General features: G+C 35.2%; 1 protein-coding gene across 2 annotated transcripts; it reads left to right on the forward strand.

Moving 5' to 3' along the window:
* The first annotated feature begins 2,047 nt into the window (after positions 1-2,047).
* Positions 2,048-20,123, forward strand: LOC105044838 (uncharacterized). Of its 2 annotated transcripts, XM_010922870.4 has the most exons (10): positions 2,048-2,404; positions 6,658-6,727; positions 9,549-9,673; positions 13,292-13,400; positions 13,478-13,541; positions 13,623-13,678; positions 15,189-15,296; positions 18,827-18,976; positions 19,059-19,229; positions 19,444-20,123. In XM_010922870.4, exons 1-10 carry the CDS (start codon positions 2,178-2,180, stop codon positions 19,678-19,680), a joined length of 1,317 nt encoding a protein of 438 aa, XP_010921172.1. In that variant the 5' UTR covers positions 2,048-2,177; the 3' UTR covers positions 19,681-20,123. The 2 variants fall into 2 exon arrangements, with proteins under 2 accessions (XP_010921172.1, XP_073108532.1); XM_073252431.1 differs by lacking the exon at positions 15,189-15,296.
* The last annotated feature ends 456 nt before the right edge of the window (positions 20,124-20,579 follow it).

Here is a 20,579-nt window from a genome sequence, read left to right on the forward strand (position 1 = left end):
CTACTTATATAAATAAATATAATAAATTAATAATAATAATATTTTTTATCAAAAGATAGTTTAGTATAATGGTCATACAACTATCATGTATTCTTTCTTTTATTTCTCTTATGCAGAAAAAAATCATTCACATCCATTCTTCCATATTTTATCAACAAATAGAAAGAGGATAGATGGATCTTCTATCCATCCCCTCCTTCATCTATTTTTCTTTCCTTTTCTATCTTTTCTCCAATCCAAGGTTTATCTTAACCTTCCACTTCATCTTACATATTTTCATATACAATATTTTTGATTTATTTTAATAAAAATCCTTGATTAATAATCAAAATCAGTGGCTCCTCTCATTAACTCCCCCTATCATTTCTCCTAATAATAGGGCTGCTAATGTATTTGATCTGATGCAAAATTTGAGATGAATACAATTGGATTTGGATCTTATAGACCGGCAAGAAAATCTAGTGCTTGCAATTTTTTATAATATTTAACATTTAGTTTTATATTTTAGTTGTTTTCTGATCAATTCATATGATTTTGTATTTTTCATTTGCAGCATTGTGATTGTTTTGAAGGTTGATCACAGACAATTTTGGTAAGTTGATGCTATAGGATGAAAGATTTTGTTTTGTTTATGAGTTAATTTGCACCAAAATATAGTTGCTATGTTGTTTCTTTCTTTTGACAGAAACAAGATGTATAAGAATTAATTAATGCATAATTTTTATCAAGTCAGGCAATTAAAAGGAGAAGGAAACATGTGTAATTTTGTGATGATGAATGGGCTTTATGATGGAGCATATCTTGATTAGTAATGAATATGTTATTTTCTTCATTCTGATGTTCCCGAAAAGAATGCTAAAAATGCTGGTAGGAAGTTTCCAATACTTAAGGTTCCTTACATGGGGTTCCCATGTAAGTTCCTTTTTGAACAGGTAATGATATCATGCTCACATTCCAGGAAAGCAAATTAGGATGGCATATGCATTTATCGATTTAATCTCTAAGCATCCATTTGGTTGGAGTATATTAGATTATAAAATAATTTTATGACTCCTATGAATTATTTATTTAAAAAAATAATTATAAAAAAATAATTTTTATTATATTTAATTGATAAAAAAATTATTCTAAAAAATAATATTAGAAAAAAATTACCGTATTTAATTGATGGTAATCCTATATACGAATTTGATCAAATTTATAAATATATCCATCAATATAAAATATTTTTTTAATTTTAAAATGATATTATCATTCCCAATCTATTTTTACATAACGACTATAATCACATAACCATTTGCATAATATTATCTGCATCTTATTTTTTTTATAAAATTTTTTTATTAAATTTAAAAAAATATTAAAATAAATTTAATGACTACATATGTACTTTATTTTTTGAGCTTTGTTCTTTCGATATTTTCATTGTCATCTATGTCTCATTCTGCACTTCTCTTTATTAAATATGTTGAGGATGTTTTTATCAAATATGAATTACCACCACTTAAAAATTTATTAAGTACCAACCCTCATGGTATTTGTTTTATTTTCTTTCACCGGAAAATAAACATGAGACTTACTAATTTTTTTTACCATCTCTCTTTTCCACTTTTCGTATTAAGCATAGTAATTTGATATGGGATTCATTTTTTTATAGCAGATTACCTCCAATCAAATGAATCCCAAGGGCCTATTCTTTTGTGGGTAAAAGATTTATACAGAAACTATATTTTTCAGAATAAATATTTCTTAAATAATATTTAAACAGTAAAATAATTTATTTATATTTTTTTGTATATTGATAAATAATTTAAAAATATATTATTCATGTCCTTTTATATTATTATTTTTCTGAATAAATTACTATGATGTGTCCATATTTTTCATAATATTTTTTAATATATAAATAATATTATTATTATTATTATTATATTATATTATATATATATATATATATATATATGAGGCGGCACTTAAGTCTCCCCAAAAACTGTTTTTTTTTTTTTTTTTTTAAAGTAACAAAAGGCAGCTTATATTTGTTTCCAGGAATATCTCAGGGCATATCAGCGGCCCCAAAATTAAAACCAAAAAAATAAGTGCAGAGAACCGAGGAGAAGAGCGTTAGTTTGATTCGGAGTGGAACCTGGCTGCCGGCCTTCCCGGGGGTGCGGTGGGAGATGGCTGCCAATTCGATCTTGGCCCAGCACCTTACAGCGTTTCTGGGCAGGGGACGTGGTAGCCCGTCGGAGCGCCTCGTTGGCGGCCGTGACGCCTTCTGCCGGCGGCCAACCCTGTCGACGACGAGGAGGAGGATTGCCTGCTATGCTGATGAGCCCACCAGAAAGAGACCTTCTGGCCACGACGACTCCACCGCTGGGATTCAGCTCTACTCTCAGATTGAAAGGTACGCCACCTCCCCCCTCTCCCGTTAATCGTCGAACAAGATTTGATTTCTTGGAGTACGATAGTGAGGTTTTTCATCATGAAATATCTGTAAAAGATTCCCCAAGGATGACGTCGAAGCGATCGAATTCTCTTTTATTGAGATTAGAAAACTACTGCGGCCATGGAATGACATCCAGACTCATCTAATCCTGCCTGAGTTAGGGGACTAGATGGAGGAATTGGCTAATGGAATAGTTAGCCACCAGGAATCGTTCTTGTCCATGTATTCTGCTGTTTAAGGACTTGATTAGCGTTGGTGTGGAGGTCCTTGGATATCTGATAACATGAGGTTTAGAAAACTACAGCGGCCATGGAATAATATCCAGAATCATCTAATCCTGCCTGAGTTAAGGGATTAGATGGAGGAATCGGCTAATGGAATAGTCAGCCACCAAGAATTATTCTTGTCCATGTATTCTGCTGTTTAAGGACTTGATTAGTGTTGGTGCAGAGGTCTTTGATATCTGATAACATAAGGCTCGTGCCAGTGTCCTGATAGTGCATGCAACTGCTGCACGATAGTAAGGCACTGGCGCGATACGGGCCAGGCCATTCCGGTGTTGCCAACTGAGTGTAATCTATATTTGAGAGAGAAAGAAGCTGGCCAGACTTGTCCGATGTAGTTTTCTTTCTTGTCTTGAAATTCAAAAGATTCTCCAGCCGTAACAAATGTTCTAGTGCCTCTGTAGATATGGTCAGATTTACAACTTGACAACCAAGTTAAGTCCATTTAGAGATTGATGCATGAAGAAACAAAACTGATAACGAAAATGTGCAAGGCTTACCTCTCTCAATCTTGAAGAAAGGAGAAAAGGGTACAGTTACCTGATTATTGCTAGAAGACCTTGCAACCATGTCTTAGTGTTTCTGAGATACTCCAAAATATTGGTTTGTTGTGTTCAAACAACATGTAGTTGCCCTTGAGATGGAGATATGAGCATCAAACTAAGCCAACCTGTCCCAATGACCTAGCAATGGGGCTACGAGTCAAATGGTGGAATCATATCAGGGTCCAAACACAATTTTGCTGAAAAATATTTCCTTTTCCAAGTGATCCTACATTTGATCAAGTTCTTTGTACGTTTTGTGCCATTCTTCTAATCCCACACCTTTTCTAGTTTGCAAAATTTTATTCTGGATCTCTATGATTGTATTGCCTCTTGAAGTGTGAAGACATACTCAATTTTTTTAACATATATATTACAAATTTGATCAGTTGGAAAGAAGCATCTTATGTCATGAAAATATTTTCACAAATGTGAAAATATTGATCTCACATGTGTTCATTGTGTTTGTCAAATATAGGTGTGCTTCATTATGCAAAAGAAAAGGTTACATGGTATATCTGCTGGTGTTGTACCTGGACATGGTATACCTGCTAATGCTGGCATTACAAAAATGAGATGCCTACCATCTGCTGGTGAAAATTGGTACCACCGGTACTGAAACCTTTAGCAGTCCAATGTGGTAAGGCCCCTGCACATCAATATTTCATTCCATAGTGCAAAGCCTACAAACACAACCTAGATTTTTGATCTATTCTTTATGATTTACATATGGTCTAAATAAATATTTGTGGCTTTGTGCTCTGATTATTAATGGAAAAAGCATTTGGGGGAGGTTGCTAATAGAGATGTTGAGGAAGGCCAGTGGTGCTACGTGCGGAAATGGTGACGATGCTAATGGTAGTGACTGAGTGAGCAAGAGCAGGAAATAGGAGGGGTTCAACATTCCTCGTTTGGCGGCAGCAAAGTAGCATGGGGAGAGAGATAAGGAGACATGGAGGAAAGTGGATGGAAAGTGGGGATGGTGCAGTCTAACCGAGGAAAGAGGGCTGACTCGGGTGGGCTAAGTCAATTTTTTGTGAATCCGAGCCTGGACCAAATTCTTGTTGAGCCAATAGATTCTGGCCAAGCTAGCTGGCTAGCTCTCAATTGCGTAGGCCTGCCGAAGGTTTGGTTGGATGTGTTGGGCCAAAATGTACAATTCTGGTTCCAAACTAGGGTTACAGGGAAAAATTGACATCTATGAATAGAAAGTTTCCTAGTGCAGATTGAGAAGATTATTGTATCCATGGGGTATTGACTAAGAGTTATTTTAGTTCAAAAAGACCTAATAATTTGAAGAGGCAAGAAAATAGGGTATTGTTTCAAGTTAAAGCAGTAATTCAGGTTATCAAGTGACAATGCATCCATGGCTCAAGACATTTCTTGTCAAGATAAGTTTCTAGTTGGATCTCTTATGTAGCTATATGATAGTAGCATTACAGCTGCGAATATAGATAATGATCTAAAATCAAATATTGTATAGTGCTATCAAAAAAGATTATAATTTTATATGGGAAGAGTTGAAAGTAAAGTAGTAACTGCATATGCTGAGTTAAAATGTCCAATTGTTAATTCACTTACCAAAGCCTTGGGAAGTAACATCAATAGCATACCACCTACTAATGGTGGTGTTTTACGTTCTTCCCTCTGTAAGTGTTTATCCTATCTGAGTATAACAGAAGCATGACTGCTTATTTTTCTTCATGTAGTCTTCCTCTAATTTGATTCCATAGTTACATTTCTTGTACCAGTCTACATGAATTAAAATGAGAGGGTCTTATAGATGATGTAGCGGAAGATTTTCACTTGGTTGTTCCATTAACCTAGTGGGCACACTGATAAATAACAATATCTCAAAAGAAATTCAACCAAAGGTGGATGGAAGTGGTGATATGCCACTTGACTCTTGTATGATCCTCATTATTAGTGGGGTAATGATATGCTTATAGACAAACCAAGTAGAATGTTTGTCAATGCCCATGACACAAAATGAGAGGCACATATTGGAGATAACCATGTCAAGGTAGGGGCCTTTAAATCAAGAAGAATGAGGAAAGTAAAGGAGGCTTTAGAGCATAAGTCTTCTATTTTTTTTTTTTTTTTTAAAGAATGTCTTTGAGTTCAGGTATATTCCCAGAATCTTCTACTTATAGCTCTTTTCCTATTATATTTGAACTTTACTCAAAAATTATTTGCTATTGTTGCTGCAATCATAGGAATTTATCATATGAATTGCCTATTTTGCTTATTCCTTCTCTCACACACGTGCGTTTGCGCATGCACACCCATGTTCCACTAATTGGAGGGAGATATAAAACCATTTCATGTATCCCTCTACACCTTATTTAGTGTTAAAGGAGAGCCATAGATCCCTGAAATTTCTCAAATTACTCCAATATTTCTTAGACAACTCTGCTAAAAGCATTAATTTATCTAAACTCTGCAACTAATTCCCTTGCCAACTCCAACTTCAGCACCTATCATACTTCTCTGTAAAATCTAAAAGTTGGCCATATATTCCCTTGGCTTTTCCCATTAATGTATCACATTAAATGAAGTAACAACAAATAGGAGAAAAACTGATGGCATATGAAACAAATTCTCTTGTCTTTTTATGCTAAAAATTTATGCCTAGTTGTGTTGGGTTGTGCATGGTGCCAAATAATGCTTATTGCTACCATATGCTTCCACTTGATTTCTATTATTTGTGGATGCGAGGAATGGTTAATGTGTTAGAGTTAAGGCATGAACAATTGGTCTTCCAATTTTATTGCTTAAGATTATTTGCCATTTAAGAGGTATATTTGTATTGATAATATATGTTGTCAGGTTGTTGATTTAGTAATATTATTTTGATTTTTTATACTTAAAAAGTATAAATTCATGTTCTAAGCTTCTACGCAAGAGAGTTACTGATATGAAATCATGATTGATCAATTATTTGAAGTGATTATTAGCACCATGCTTAGCCGTACAAATTTAGTTCTTTTATGTGAATTTTTTCACATACAAGTGCTCACATAAATAATAGATAATAACTCCATGTGCAATAGATAGGCCCATATACTAGTAAAGGACATAGCTAAAGCAAGCTGTTTGAGATAGTTTACACAGCTGCAATACCTTGAATGTGAGTAGTTGGAAGAATCCTCAGTATCTTCCTATTTTAGCTCACTTGGCATTGGATAGGATATGATGAAGAATGAGGATGCAGAAAGCAGGGTCCAGGTATATGGGGTAACAGTAAATGTGATATGTATATTTTATGTTCTGTAGGTTGAGATATAGTTCAGCAATGTGGCCACCACTTGTCTTGTTTACTCAGCTATATAATATTCTTGCCTGATGATAGAATGTGATGAAAGTTATCATGTTGTTGCTGCAGATTAATCACTGAAACAGCAAAGCGATCTCAAGATGGATGGGGTGCTTCTGGTGATTGGAATGAAATTGAGGTCTTGCCCTTGGTTTTCTTTTACTGTCTGATGATTTTTTTTTTTTTTTTTGTTTCTCACTTTCACAAACGTGTAGCCAGTATTAGGCATTTGCTTCAGGGAGTCAAGTTACTTTTTCCTTTACTTTCGTTGAATTTTAATTAAAAAAGGAAAATATGGTTTGCTAGGATAGGAAAGGAACTACTAAGAGGTTGAGAAGTGAGAGAGAAATATGGTTGTGCAATGCCAACAGCCTAAGCATCTTTGCCTTGAGAATCTTGTGGTCTTGCTAATAGGGTGATAGCTGATTTTATGATCTATGAATATGGAATAACAGTTTCTTCTATCATAACATCTTCAATTTTCATGAATTCAGAAAAAAATAAACCTAATTGATTATTTGATCGGTAAATCATATTCTCCTTATTCCTTAACTCTTGACAATATGAATGATCATTATATATTTTTGAACAAGCTATGATGGTACACCATTTACTAAATTGTATGCCTCATATGATGGAATACAATATGATTTGGTGCACAATGGTGGTATTTGAAGGTTGAATTTACCAGAACATACCTTGCTTGTCTTCATTAACTTAGACAAGCCAATTATTGAACTCTCATTACACAATGAGAAACAAGATAGACCTTGTACCCAGAGATTTTAACCTAGACACATGATGTGGATAATAAGGCACAAGGTCGGCAAAAGAAGCTGCACAAGAACAGAACCCTGAATTAGAATGTGTGTCACATTATGGTCATTAAGTAGATGAGATTGGTCCATCTGGCGAGTCTATCTATTAGAAGTCATCAGATGATTGTGAATTGTGATCCTTATAAAGTAGAAAATTAGTTGATCTAGTCCATATATCCTTTATTAGTGTATTCACAACTTCTGGGTGATTAGTTTTGTCGATTAAAAAGGTAGACAGATCAATCTGGAGCATCTGCTTATTTAAGAAATCCTTATAGCTGTTAGCTTTTATGAATTCGGTGATCAAGTCACTCCAAACACTTTTGCTCCTCCTCTCTCTTTGCTTTTCCTTTCTCCTCTTCTTTTGTTGTTAGTTAATTGTTGATTGTTGCAAAACTAAGTGGTCTGAGCAAGTGTTGTTACTTGTGATGGTAGCAACAATTTTCACTGCTTGTACAGTGGTATTTCCCTGGGAGGATATAAAAAGGTGGAAAAAAGAGGAAGAGAGCAAAGAGAAAAGGAAGAAGAAGAGTTGGTCAAGTAAAAATATGTGGAAGGAGAGAAATGAGCAAGAAAAGATGAATAATCTTGTGGAAGGAGAGAAATGAGCAAGAAAAGATAAATAATCTTGCACCTATGTTTTTGTCACCAAGTCTGATACTTCTGGAGCCAAGACAAGTGACCTCTCTCTCTCTCTCTCTCTCTCTAAGCTTCTTTTATATAGTGTGAAGGAACAAGTGTTTCAATGTAACATTAACCAGTTGCTCATGTCAAACTTGACATAACCTGTATTAAGCACTTTATTTGACCCATGTAACATGCCCGAACTACCTTGAATGGGCATTCTGGGCACTTGCATTAGCCTAGGTGGGTAATCTAGGCAACTTTGCATTAGCTTAGTCACCCATGTAGGCCACAGACCTTAGGTGACGCACTTGGGAACCGGCCTGTTTGAGGTTTGCACCTACGTAGCCCCCCCAAGCTTTCTTCAAAATGTCCCTGTCTGCATGATTTGATGCAGTTACTTTCTGGACAAGTGAAACAACCTCTTGCCATAGCCATCTTTACATCTAGTTGCAGTCTTAAGATGTATGTTTTTAGCGTCAAAAATTGTGTTTGCCATGCATGAAACCCATGTGTAGGTCATCCAAAAAAGGGTGTATGTACATACATGCATGCCTATGTACATTATGTACTCATGAATGTGCATATACAAGTACATATTTGCATAGGTATTTGTATGTACATACATGCAATAATTACATGCATAAAAATTGAGATAGACAAGATGTATTAAAAATCTGCAATGTAACTACATATAATTTGCTTTGATGCTGTAGCATGCAATTGATGATATTCTAAGGTAATGAAATGAAAATTTTGATCTCCAATTCTCAACGTTCTCCTATTTGCTGTATTTGATACTATTAATCATCTTCATGATTATGGAAAAACTGTACTTAGTTTGACAGTTTTCCACTAATGTGATGTTAATATTTCAATTTGAATTAATCTTACTGGGTGGTCACTGTGCTTAGTACACTTAATTCAAAAGGTATGCAAATGTGTATAACCTTGCTTCAATGTGACTATTTTGGAACTGTGCTGTGTTTGTTGCTTGGGCAAACCGGTGACACCCATATCTTCAATGCATCCTCGCATTCATTGACAAAACAGCCTGAATGTTACTGTTTATTGATTTCATCTCTAGAGTTGTACATTTTAATGTGATTTCGTACTATGAAAAGAAGAATAACTACCAATGGATAGATTTGATAATAAGTCATTGCTGTTATTTTATTCTTGCTCACAAAAGGTAACTTATGCATTTTGTAACTCCTTAGTTACAAGCAAAATACCATGTATCGTGCAGCAAGAAGTTTTTAGCAATCAAACTTGATTGTGTTCACATATGTATGTGCCTGTGTACATGCACAAGCGAAAAAAATGAAGAAACAGCCAAGATAAAGCCTTATGCTTCAAGAGACATGTTCACTTTTCAGATTTCTCATTATTGCTTAACTTTAGATCCTCAGCTGGCTCCAGACATCAACCTGAAAAGTTTATCTTCCATTACAGGGAAATAAACATGGTTCTTTGCTGTATGTTGTATAATTCTTTTTGAATTTTGTTTGTTATTAGGGTGCATGGGTATTGAAACCAAAAAATGCAAAGCCAACATCAGTTGTCCATTTTGTTGGTGGAATTTTTGTTGGAGCTGCTCCTCAGCTAACATATCGCTTTTTTCTAGAGCGTCTTTCTAATAAGTAAGTGGCGATTTAATTAATTTTCATTTTGGTTGGTTATAGATTTTTTTTTTACCTGTTAATAAATACTTTTATTGACAATTTTCATTGTAGTGGTTCAGTCTTTTATGTAAATAAAAATACACTGGATTCTTATGCTTAGATTGGTCAACCATGAGTCCATGATAATACCATTTTGGGGAAGCAAATTGCCAACTCATTTTGGTGATAAAATGAGTTTGCCTCTGAAGTCTGAATATACAAGAAGGAAAAATAAGATAATTTCCATTCTTTTTAACCAATTCTTGGTTGATATGGTCTTTCATTTAAGCATGCTGTTGGTGAGATTTTTCCTGTTCCATTATAATCGATCTCAACAAGTGCAAGACATGTGATTATGCAACATATGTTATTCATATCTATGCTTGACCCTGCAATGACATGCAAAGAGTATCATGTCATAATATTAGAGCAGATTTCAGCGTGTTATCCTTATAGACTTCTGAATAAGATTGCAACTCAGCTGGATCAATTCATAAATCATAAGACTAGTTGTCTCTAATCTGACTCTAAATTGATACCCAATAATTTATTATATAAGTCCAAAAATCCAAGCTGATCATATTATTGCTAAATTTTCTAGTTCAATATTTTAGAAATTAGCTTGACCTTCCGTACTTGGAGTTTTACCTTTCCTCAGCTCTGGGATTATCAATTCCTAAATGAACCCAATGTGTTGGATACTTATTTGTGAATGTCTCACTTGTATGTTATAACTCGTGGGGTAAGTCAAGCTTTTATTTGGTGATTGGAAACTGGGAACTTTTGCCTGATCTATGGTATTATAAGTGAAGCTTTTTTCTTTTGGAGCAATACTCACATTTGAACCATAGACCTCCTCAGAGGGCTAGCCCGTATAGAAGAGGTGCCAGCCAACAGAGCTGACGGTTGTTAGCAGAAGTAAATTGTTTTATTTTCATAATTCTTGTCAATTTCTCCTCTTGACAGTTCCTTCCATTCTTTACTCATGTTTAATTTTGTTGCTGTTTTCTGAAAACTTTACAACCGAACATCAGATTCTGATGAACATGTAAAAGTAGTTCTCACCTTGTTGGTACACATTATGGACATAGGTATGATAATCTAAAATATGATGATTGTCATTAAAATGTTGCTAAGCTAGTTTCATATTGTGCACTTAACCACTTGTGTTATCATTAAATTTAAGATTCACAGCCTTAACATCATATAATGCTTTTATAGTTTTAGTCAGAAATTGGACATAAATTTATAGGACTAGAATAGCTTCTAATTTAGGATGAATTTTTCCTATGTCATGGCTTATATTCAGAAATTGAAGAATAACGACTTGAAGTAGAAGAGGACAAGATAGTGCTCAAAAACAAAAACAAGTGATGGTTCTGGTAAATGATAAGAATCATGAGCATCTTTTAATATTTTGTCAATGTAGGCCAGTGGGATTTGTGAGTCAACAAATGTTATGGGAGGAATGACAAGAATAGGAGGTGATTATTTTGGTTCACCTAATAATGCACCTGATATTTTTTTGCAACCTTCATCACAATTATCATTCATCTGTTTCTCTGTTTAGCAGTACAATTTCCTTGGTCATTCAGTATCTTCTATTTTGCAAGTTTTAAGTATTATATGCCTAGTACCTCTTCCATTACTATGCTATCATGTGAAGGTTCCTTAGTTGGGAAAATCATTATAAAATCAATATTTCTGTCATATTTGATGTGACAATTTGTGGGCCAGCTTGGAAGAGTTCAGATTTCAAAAATCTCTTCATGTTGGGCTCTATTAATGTAGGACCTTATTGTAACTCTCAATATTGATTCATTCTCTAATTGGCATTTTATGTATCCTTTAAAATTTATTTCTAAAATACAAGTTTAAATGTTGTTATGATGTAGAATGGCTTAGGCTGAAAACAAACAAGGCCTTTTGAAAGGAGATGGAGGAACTGAGGTCAATGGAGAATAAGGATGGTCATGATTGATGCACAAAGTCAATGATTGGGCACAAATCAGAAAAATAACCAATGTGTTTTAGATCTGCTGCATCTGCAATTATAGTCATTTTCACAGATTAAACCTTTGACTGGATAAGGACAGAATAATAATAGGCCTAAGTACCAAAATAAAGTTGGCTGGTAGTTTTCTTAGGGTCATGAGACCTTGTTTTAGAATTGGTTGAATCTAATCTGTGATCTGATCTGAAAGGCCTTTTTGTTGGCCCTAATGATGGCAGATTGTTGCAAAGTAGAGGTTTGTTGATGACCAGAATCAGTATAACTGAGGAAAAAGAATTAGTTTTACCCCTAAGACAACAAAGTGAAACTGAAAAAGTACAATCGGAAAGAGAGAAACAAGAACAGGAAAAGGGGATTGAATCAGCTGTGGGAGAATAGGTAAATACAAGATCAGAACACAGAACTTAAGAAAAGCATAAAAAGGATAGAGAATATGAAACTTTTATCAGGACCTAGGAATCACACCTTGGGTTCCAACTTCCAAGCCTCACGCTCACACCATGGTAGAAAAGAAAACCAATAACTTCATTCATATTCTGCGTAAAGAGTCTGGTTATATAGCTGATTACATAACTCACCTCGCCTATTTAAAGGAAAAGAAACCCACTACACTTTTAGTGTTCCTAAAATATCCTTCATAATGTACTGGTTACTGTTCATGATTATTGTAGCACAAACAATGCTGTAAACAGTAATTGCTGCAGTATTTATTTTACACTAAACTATTAATATCTGATCTTACTTTATTATAAAGTTGTGCCAGAACATCACCTCATCTGAACATTTAATGTGGCTTCAAAATCATGTAATATCAGTCGTGTACTAATTGAGGTTCCTTATAGATAAGTTTAAACAGAAAAAAAAGGTACATAAAAGAGTAATCCATAATTTTGCAGCATTCTTATCCATTATGATGTGATATTAGATCTTCATCATTCGCATGCTCTGAGCAGGAATGCACCTCAAATTCTTTGAAATTAAAGCAGCATTGATGAGTCATACATCTGGTGGTTAAATAATGATGAATGACTCGCAGTCGGTGTTGCATTATTCTTTGATTAGAATTGGAACTCCAGTTGGGTGGAAGTCCAAACAAGCATGAGGTGCCAGTCTCATAGCAAGCATGAGGTAGCTGTTCCATGATTAAATATAAGGTGTCAGTTTACTAAACAAGCATGACGTGGCAGTTCACTAGCAAGCATCATTTGTCTGGATTACACTCAGTCTTTGATATTAAACATTTTCTTGGAGATCTTAAGCCTTTTCCAAATGGGCATTTTCTTATTTATACTTAAACCATTCATATCTACTATCACTAAGTGTCCTTTTTGATGTTGCAGTTCACTAACAAGCATCATTTGTCCGGATTACACTCAGTCTTTGATATTAAACATTTTCTTGGAGATCTTAAGCCTTTTTCAACTGGTCATTTCTTATTTATAGTTAAACCATTCATATCTGCTATCACTTAGTGTCCTTTTTGTCAATATACTAGAATATTATGCGTTAATTTGACCATATAGTTGATTCTTCTTATAGTAAATATTTGAAGTTAATTGATTAGATTTATTTTTATGATTCAGGGGTGCTTTGGTAGTTGCCACACCTTTTGCTAGTGGTTTCGATTACTTCTTAATTGCAGATGATGTGCAATTCAAATTTGATAGGTGCCTTCAGTTTTTACAAGACACTGTGAGTCCATCATTTAACACTCACATTATTTTGATGATCTTTTTCAAAAATTCAAGCTTTGTTTTATGACTTCACAGGTAAATGACCTTCCAACATTTGGTATTGGTCATTCTCTGGGATCTGTTATTCACCTTCTAATTGGTACCAGTCCTCTGTGAATGCTTTGACTCCTTTGGTTCTGGTGTCAATGTATTGTAACTAAATTGTTGAATGATAAACCAGGTTCAAGATATGCTGTACAAAGAAGTGGGAATGTATTAATGGCTTTCAACAATCAGGTAATGGCTCTCACTCATGGCAATCTATAATTCCATAGAGATGTAACTGTAACTTCTGAATAACATTGTAGCCAACGCTGTTTGCATCCGGAACTCTTTTCCATTTCGAGGTTAATATAGCAGAAAACCTAGCCTGTGTTGAAGACTTATAGTATTCATCACCAGTGACCATGTTAAGGTTTTCCCATGCTAAAAGAAAAAAAAAAAATCAATTTTAGCTCTCCGGTTCTTTAACAAACAAAAATTTCTAGCAAGCTGAGTAGCTTTTTCTCTTTGTTTTTTTATCCTTCTCTACTCCTCAGTGGTGTTTTAATTAATTTTTTTTCCCTCGTTCACTTATAGATGTCCTCTGTTCTGTCTTGGCTGTCTGATCATCTTCTCAAACCAGAGCAGTTTCATTGGCTTGCCGAAGTATAGATCAAGATTTGCTTTCTTTGTTCTCTGAACCCATATTGTTATGGCTAACTGACAGATTTAAGTGGAAGATGAACCTCAAAGAGAAAGCTTTAGAAACTTCCAATTTGGAAAAGATGCATGACTTGTGGTAAGTAAGAAGGCAAGAATTCAGAAAGGATGTTACTGATTGAGTTTTAAGTGCATGATGAAGATCTTGTTTGCACGATTATAGATGATGCTGAGTGCTCCATCAACGTCATGACTGTTGGTACTCATTAGAATGCGGAGAATGTAGGGAAAGAGGTCTCTAAAAAAAAAAACAGGTTTATTTTAAGATTGAAGTTTGAAATAGATACTTTGCTACATGGTCATTTGGTTCATTTATTTTGGCAGTTCCTGATTAATGAATTAACTATTCAGCTTAGTTACAACTTCAGGTAGCAGGATTTTGACATCAGATTTTCTTAACAAATACACTGATGAGAATGAAGGCTTTAGTTGATACAAAATGTAAGTTTTCTGCATAAAAGAGGTCAAAAGAATCAGTTGGGAACCTTTCATTTAACATCTTCCCATCTTACTGCTTTTGTGACAATGAATGAACCGACTTAAAAACATGGAAAAATTGTAGTGTCAGAGAACCTTTTTTCTGTATCTTAACTTTGTTGATTTGTTTTTAAATTCATGGTATCTAATAATGTGTACTTTGGAGGGGAAAAATTATTGGATGTGCATTTGCTTTTTAGGAAGATCTTAATTGTTACATAGCCAGCTTAAAGGTTTGAAAAGTGCTCAAATTATCTTAATTGTTATGAAGTCGACTGACATAAGAGCTCAGCATTTGCTTAACCAACTTTTCTATGAGAAAAAGGAGTGATTGCGTACAATTAAGTTCTGCAAAAAGAGACATCCTGTTAATTTTCCTTGGTTCTATTTTAACTTTCATCAATATATGCAAATTTCTGTTGCTTGGACGAACTGAATGAGTTCCCAATAACCTTACGTGCATGAATGTATATTTTCTTATGCCGCGAGTTCATTTTTTTTATGCTTGTGTTGGCAAATAGAAAAGGTGGTATCAAGTTTTGACCATGAGATTATTGCTCCTCTGCAGAAAGCAAGCCTAGCTATCCCATTTTTTTCTCCTGTTATTGTCCCAGTGGCTCAAAGTTTTAGTCCACTTCTATCCCAGCTCACATCATCCCCAACGATTCGCCTTGGGGTGAGAACTTTTGTCTTCCTTTTACATACTAGAGTTGATAAATCACTTTCCGTGCTTTGGTTGCTGCTACATATTGTCCAGTTAATCCTGATTTTTGTTGTCAATCTTTGTCATGCATAATACAATAATTGTGGATTCCTGTTTTCTTTTACCACTAGACAATCTTGTCTACACTGCATAATTGCATATCAATTTCTTTGAACAGAATTTCTGCAAGAAAGCAGGCAAGTGTGGACCTAAAGGTTGTCAACCTTACTTTTTTGAAAACTGTACTATTGCATGACTAAAATAATTGCTGTTGATGTTTTCTTTTTATGTTTTCCTTATGGCATAGTTGCATTGCCATATCTAAACTAGGGAGTGAAATATTTAATTTCTCCTTGAGCAGAAAAAGAGTATACAAGCTGCAAATATGCACCTTGAGCTCAGGCCAGTCATTTTCTCTTTTTCCACATGTTTGCTAATTTCTGCAAGATATTCTAGATAAATTAATGTTATTGTGCATTGAGTTCTTTTAACCCATGGCACTACAATCTGGAATACCGAATATCATTAAGCAACTTCTTTTCTGCATGATGCCAGTATCTTATTTTCCTTTGCACCTTTAGATCTAGGTCATGGTAACTGTCATTGTTGATGATTTAATTTGCTTTACGCAAGCCAAATCTCAAGTGTCAAATTTATTCAACATTTTGCCACAACAGCTTACATTGATTGTAGGGTCATTGAGACCTCTTGTTTTAATCATGATATTTAGTACTTGTTAGCAGATTTTGTTCTTTACTTTCCAAGTGAATTGCATATCAGATTTCTTGTGCTCATTCTTACCAACTAAATGGCTTTGTTGAGGGTGAAAAACTGTCACATTCTTGAGACACCTTGCTTGTAGTATGTATCATTAACCAGACATCTCCAAAATCATTGGAAGTATGTCTTCTTATGAGCACCTATACTCTTGCCATCCTTTCCAAATCCATTACTATGATGTTATTTTTTTTATTGCTGTCACCTGGCAACTTCGCTTGGGGCACAATCCATTTCCTCCTCCTTACTTCAGCTTTGAGTTTTTCCAGTGTTGATTTGGCTGGCGATGTTACTGATTGCTGCTCCAGTATCAGCTGCAGTTCTTTTTGTTTCCCTTTTCCTCCGGGGATTCTTGTACTTCCTATGAGGTCAAGAAGCATGATGTAGTTTCTTGCTCTGGGGCTGAAGCTAGATATGGTGTTATAGATAAGAATACTGCCGAAGTAGCTTAGTTTTTTAGGCTATTCGCTGCTATTGGTTTATCATTGATATACGTATACCCATGGTTCACAGTACTGGACCATATTGTCTTGTACCAACCATACTATACCGTATTGAGTATTGGTACCATGAACTGACCGGTACTGACATTGTACCAACATGGTACTGGTACAGGTACCAAAATTGGTACTGCAAACCATGCCTATGTCTTTCCTTTATAACATCAAAAATGCAATTCAAATATTTCATGAGTATACCAAGCATATAAAGATTTATTAACTCATCATCACTGTCTTGACATGCTCTATCTAATTGTATATCGTCCAACTAAATTCTTCCCAGAATCTCACTTGTGTAGAGTTTGCTTCTAATTGCTCTTAATGTGTGGTCCATTACGAGTTCCAGAGAAGTTGTTAGACCATGTGTATATTAACCTTTTTATAGGTCTTATTATCTTGTACTCTATATTTTGGTAGCATGCTATTGGGCTGTTGCTGTATTTGAATGCAAAGCTTTTGCATCTGCCTACTGCCTATTCTAAATAACAGGCTTACGTGCATCATGATATTCCATATGATTTGTCTCTCAGAATTCTAGAGAGTTGCTCTTTGTTGCATGAACATAAACTGCAATAGGTAAGGTGGACTTCCTACCCACCATTTGCTGTTACTTAGTTCATGACAGGCCTCTCTGTTGCCTAAATTCATCCTATTCAGGAATCTACCATCAATTTCTGGAGAATGGAGAGTTAATATGAGGCATGCAGACTCCATTGGCAACCACCTTTTGGTGGAAATGGCTTGGGTGATGGTGGTGATGATGCTAATCGTCATCGTCGTCACTATCGTCATCAACCAAGCCTCTTGCCATCACATATGGGTTGACTACAAAGAAAGACTGAAAGTTGAGAATGCTCTGACTGTCAAACCGACATCAACCAACTAGAAATCAGTGACAAATTTCTAACCAATGCAAATCTAGGCAAAATAGAGCGATGCCATGTAACGGTGCTCTTGCAGTTCCTTAATAAGAAAAGAAGGATTCCGAATTGTTAATCTAGAGATTTTTGCCCCTTTTCTAGGGAGTGCGTATGCGCCTTTTTTTTTTTTTTTTCCAAAGGGATGCTCATGTTTTACTGTGTACGAAGTAGTATGTGGAAATAAATCCAACAATCACTATTTATTTGAAAACTATAATGTTCAGTAGATCCAAATATAATTCTTATATAAATCCAATCTGTACCTGACCTGTTGATAGGCCTATGCTTTAGCATCTTTAATGTATGTATCTGCAACTTCAAGAAAATGATTTCATTGCAAGGAAGCATGTGTTTTGCTCTAGTGATCAGATCTAAACTGACACGTATGGATAGAATTAGGTCCCTCGGTCACCACACTGACCAATCTCTTCATGATGAAAACATATAAAAACTGAAAGTAAGTAAAATATAATTTTGAGCCATAACGAGGAAGAAAAGAGCTTTGAGTGAGGATGTGACTGTGAGTAGGTTCAAAACTGCTCGTAAGTTTCATATAATGGACCATAAGATTTGAGACTTTTGTTTTGGTCATCGCCTTGAAGATTCTCGGGAAAGCTTCCAAAATTGTAGTTAATAAAAGATTTTCTCATATGTCCACTTAGAGTGCATAACATGACCGCAATCCAACATTCTGTTCCTTAATCTGCCGCATCATAATGAATAAGCAATATCCTTGTTCGCATTAAGATCATTTCTTCTCCATTTAAAATGTGATCCATCTGTTCCTTTCTTTCTTCATTTCTTTCTTTCTTCTTTTTCTTTCAGTCACGGTGGTTAGAGGGGGAGTGGGGGAAGCAGAAGTCAGCCATATTTTTGCTTACATGTTGATTGAGTAATCCATATGAGGTATTATAAATTTCTCCAATGAACCTGGACATAGTGTTGACCTTCCAGAGAACCCACTGGGGTTAGAGGCTAACAGAATGGGGTGTCAGTTTAAAATATAATATTAGCAGACACAGCTTTTTCATTGTGTTATGGCTGTATATTGAATGATATCATTTGCTTTTGATGGGTTGTCTTCTTTCATGAACTTTCCTCCTTATGTACAGGTTTTACCATAATAGTGATGCTTGTCGTAATAACAAAAGTTGAATCCTGCAATTTTGGAATGTGTCAATCATGAAGCATTGGCAATTCATTTCAAAAGGAAAAAGTTTAATTTCTTTATTTCATTATATTGTTTTTTTGTTTGTTTACTTTTTAAGATGATGGATAATTCAATTCTTAATGAATGAATGAATAGGCAGAAATGGCTATGAAGCAACTAGAGAATCTTAGTCCTCCAATCATGAGGCAAGTTATTCCTTTAGTTGAGCAACTTCCTCCATTTTATATGGATTTAGTTAAGGGGAAAGAAGATTTTACTCCAAAACCAGAGGAAACTCGCCGACTGGTATGTAGCATCCTCCCCCAATGAGTTCGTCTTGTGCTAAAATCAGGATGTCCAGAGTGCATACATGCCACATCTTGTGCAGATAAAGTCTTATTATGGTATTTCACGGAACCTCTTGATAAAGTTCAAGGATGATAAGATTGATGAAACTTCAACATTGGCACGAATCCTAAGCTCAGAATGTGTCATAAGCACGCTACTGGATATGTCAATTAGGTCCATGCCTGGAGATCATGGACTTCCTTTGCAACAGGTGCAATCCATTCCATGTCGAGTTCACTAAATTCAGATCTTAGATGTCTAGTATTGGAAAAATTACTGAGAAAGATTTTTGGTTTCATAATGATCAGGAAATTCATATAATCCGAAATCCCAATGATTTATCATACAAAGTGTCACGTACATATGATTTTGTTAGTGTATCCATTCAGTCTTATCTTGATGTGAATATGGCTGACATTTTGCAGGTCTTTCCTGATGTTCCACCTGCTATGGCAGATGCTGTAAATCGAGGAGGTGAGCTTCTTGTAAATCTAGTAAGTGCTGGAACACCATGGGAAGCTGTGGCAAAAGAAGTGGGCAACTCATTGGGTGTGGACTCAGGGATCGTGCGAGCACAGATTTCAAAGCATGTTAATATGCTTGTTGATGTAATCACATCATGGATGGCTTCAAACTCTGGCCCAAAACTTCTTCAGCCATGAGCACATGGAGATACGGGAGATGAAATTGATGAGCAATGACAACATCCAAGGATAAATTACACAGATTTATATGACACCAATAGCTGTTGTACATATAATATATGTAAACTTCATGTATCTAAAATTTATCTGTACATATTACCGAAGCCTTCGCGTCTTTACAGAATCCAATGTAACCATAGTCATAACTGGTCATAACAATCAAGGGTATATGTACATATTACCGAAGCCTTCTGTGGCGTCTTTACAGAATCCAATGTAACCATAGGCATAACTGGTCATAAGCATCAAGGCTTGTACCAGCAAATTATGTGATGGCGATAATTGTCTGCGCCAAAAGAGAATCTTCTCCGCACCTATAATTGTTATTCCATGTACTTCATTGCAGGCTTGTTTCACTCCATGTGATTAAATATATTGTCATCCAGATACTGCTAGTTCAAGTCCGGTTCTTGTTTTCATGCAAGTTTATATGTGTTATTGCAAGTAAATATTCATGCCTCCAGACTAAATCTCAACTAACGACCAAAATGGCCATAGACGGTGGTGGGTGACATATTACTTAGCTTTCTTATGAAAATGTTACTAGTTAACAACGATACTTGATTAGCAACCTTGCTTAACTGTCTGAAAATCCTAAGCCATCCAGTCTATGCACGTTGTTGATGAAAATAAGTAAAATGAGTGTCATCAATATTGTGGTAAATATAACATTGAATGCAATAATACCACGTCAAATAATGCAGTAAATACAAGAAAATACGAAGTAAGCTCCCTTCTGGAACTATTAGATCCAATTTTAATTTGATACCCTGCCGGCATTGTTTGGGGAAAATACAAAAGAAGGAAGACCACAAAGCTGAAGAGCAAGTTTATAATCCTGATTTCCCGTTTGCTAT

This window comes from Elaeis guineensis, chromosome 2 (genome assembly GCF_000442705.2).
Source record: "Elaeis guineensis isolate ETL-2024a chromosome 2, EG11, whole genome shotgun sequence".
In the NCBI taxonomy this organism is placed as follows: Eukaryota; Viridiplantae; Streptophyta; class Magnoliopsida; order Arecales; family Arecaceae; genus Elaeis; species Elaeis guineensis.

Coding starts and splice junctions, on each gene's coding strand:
- LOC105044838 (XM_010922870.4), top strand. CDS start 2,178: ATGGCTGCCAATTCGATCTTGGCCCAGCACCTTACAGCGTTTCTGGGC. Junction 13,401..13,477: donor TTCAGTTTTTACAAGACACT/GTGAGTCCATCA, acceptor ATGACTTCACAG/GTAAATGACCTTCCAACATT. Junction 18,977..19,058: donor CAGAGGAAACTCGCCGACTG/GTATGTAGCATC, acceptor CATCTTGTGCAG/ATAAAGTCTTATTATGGTAT.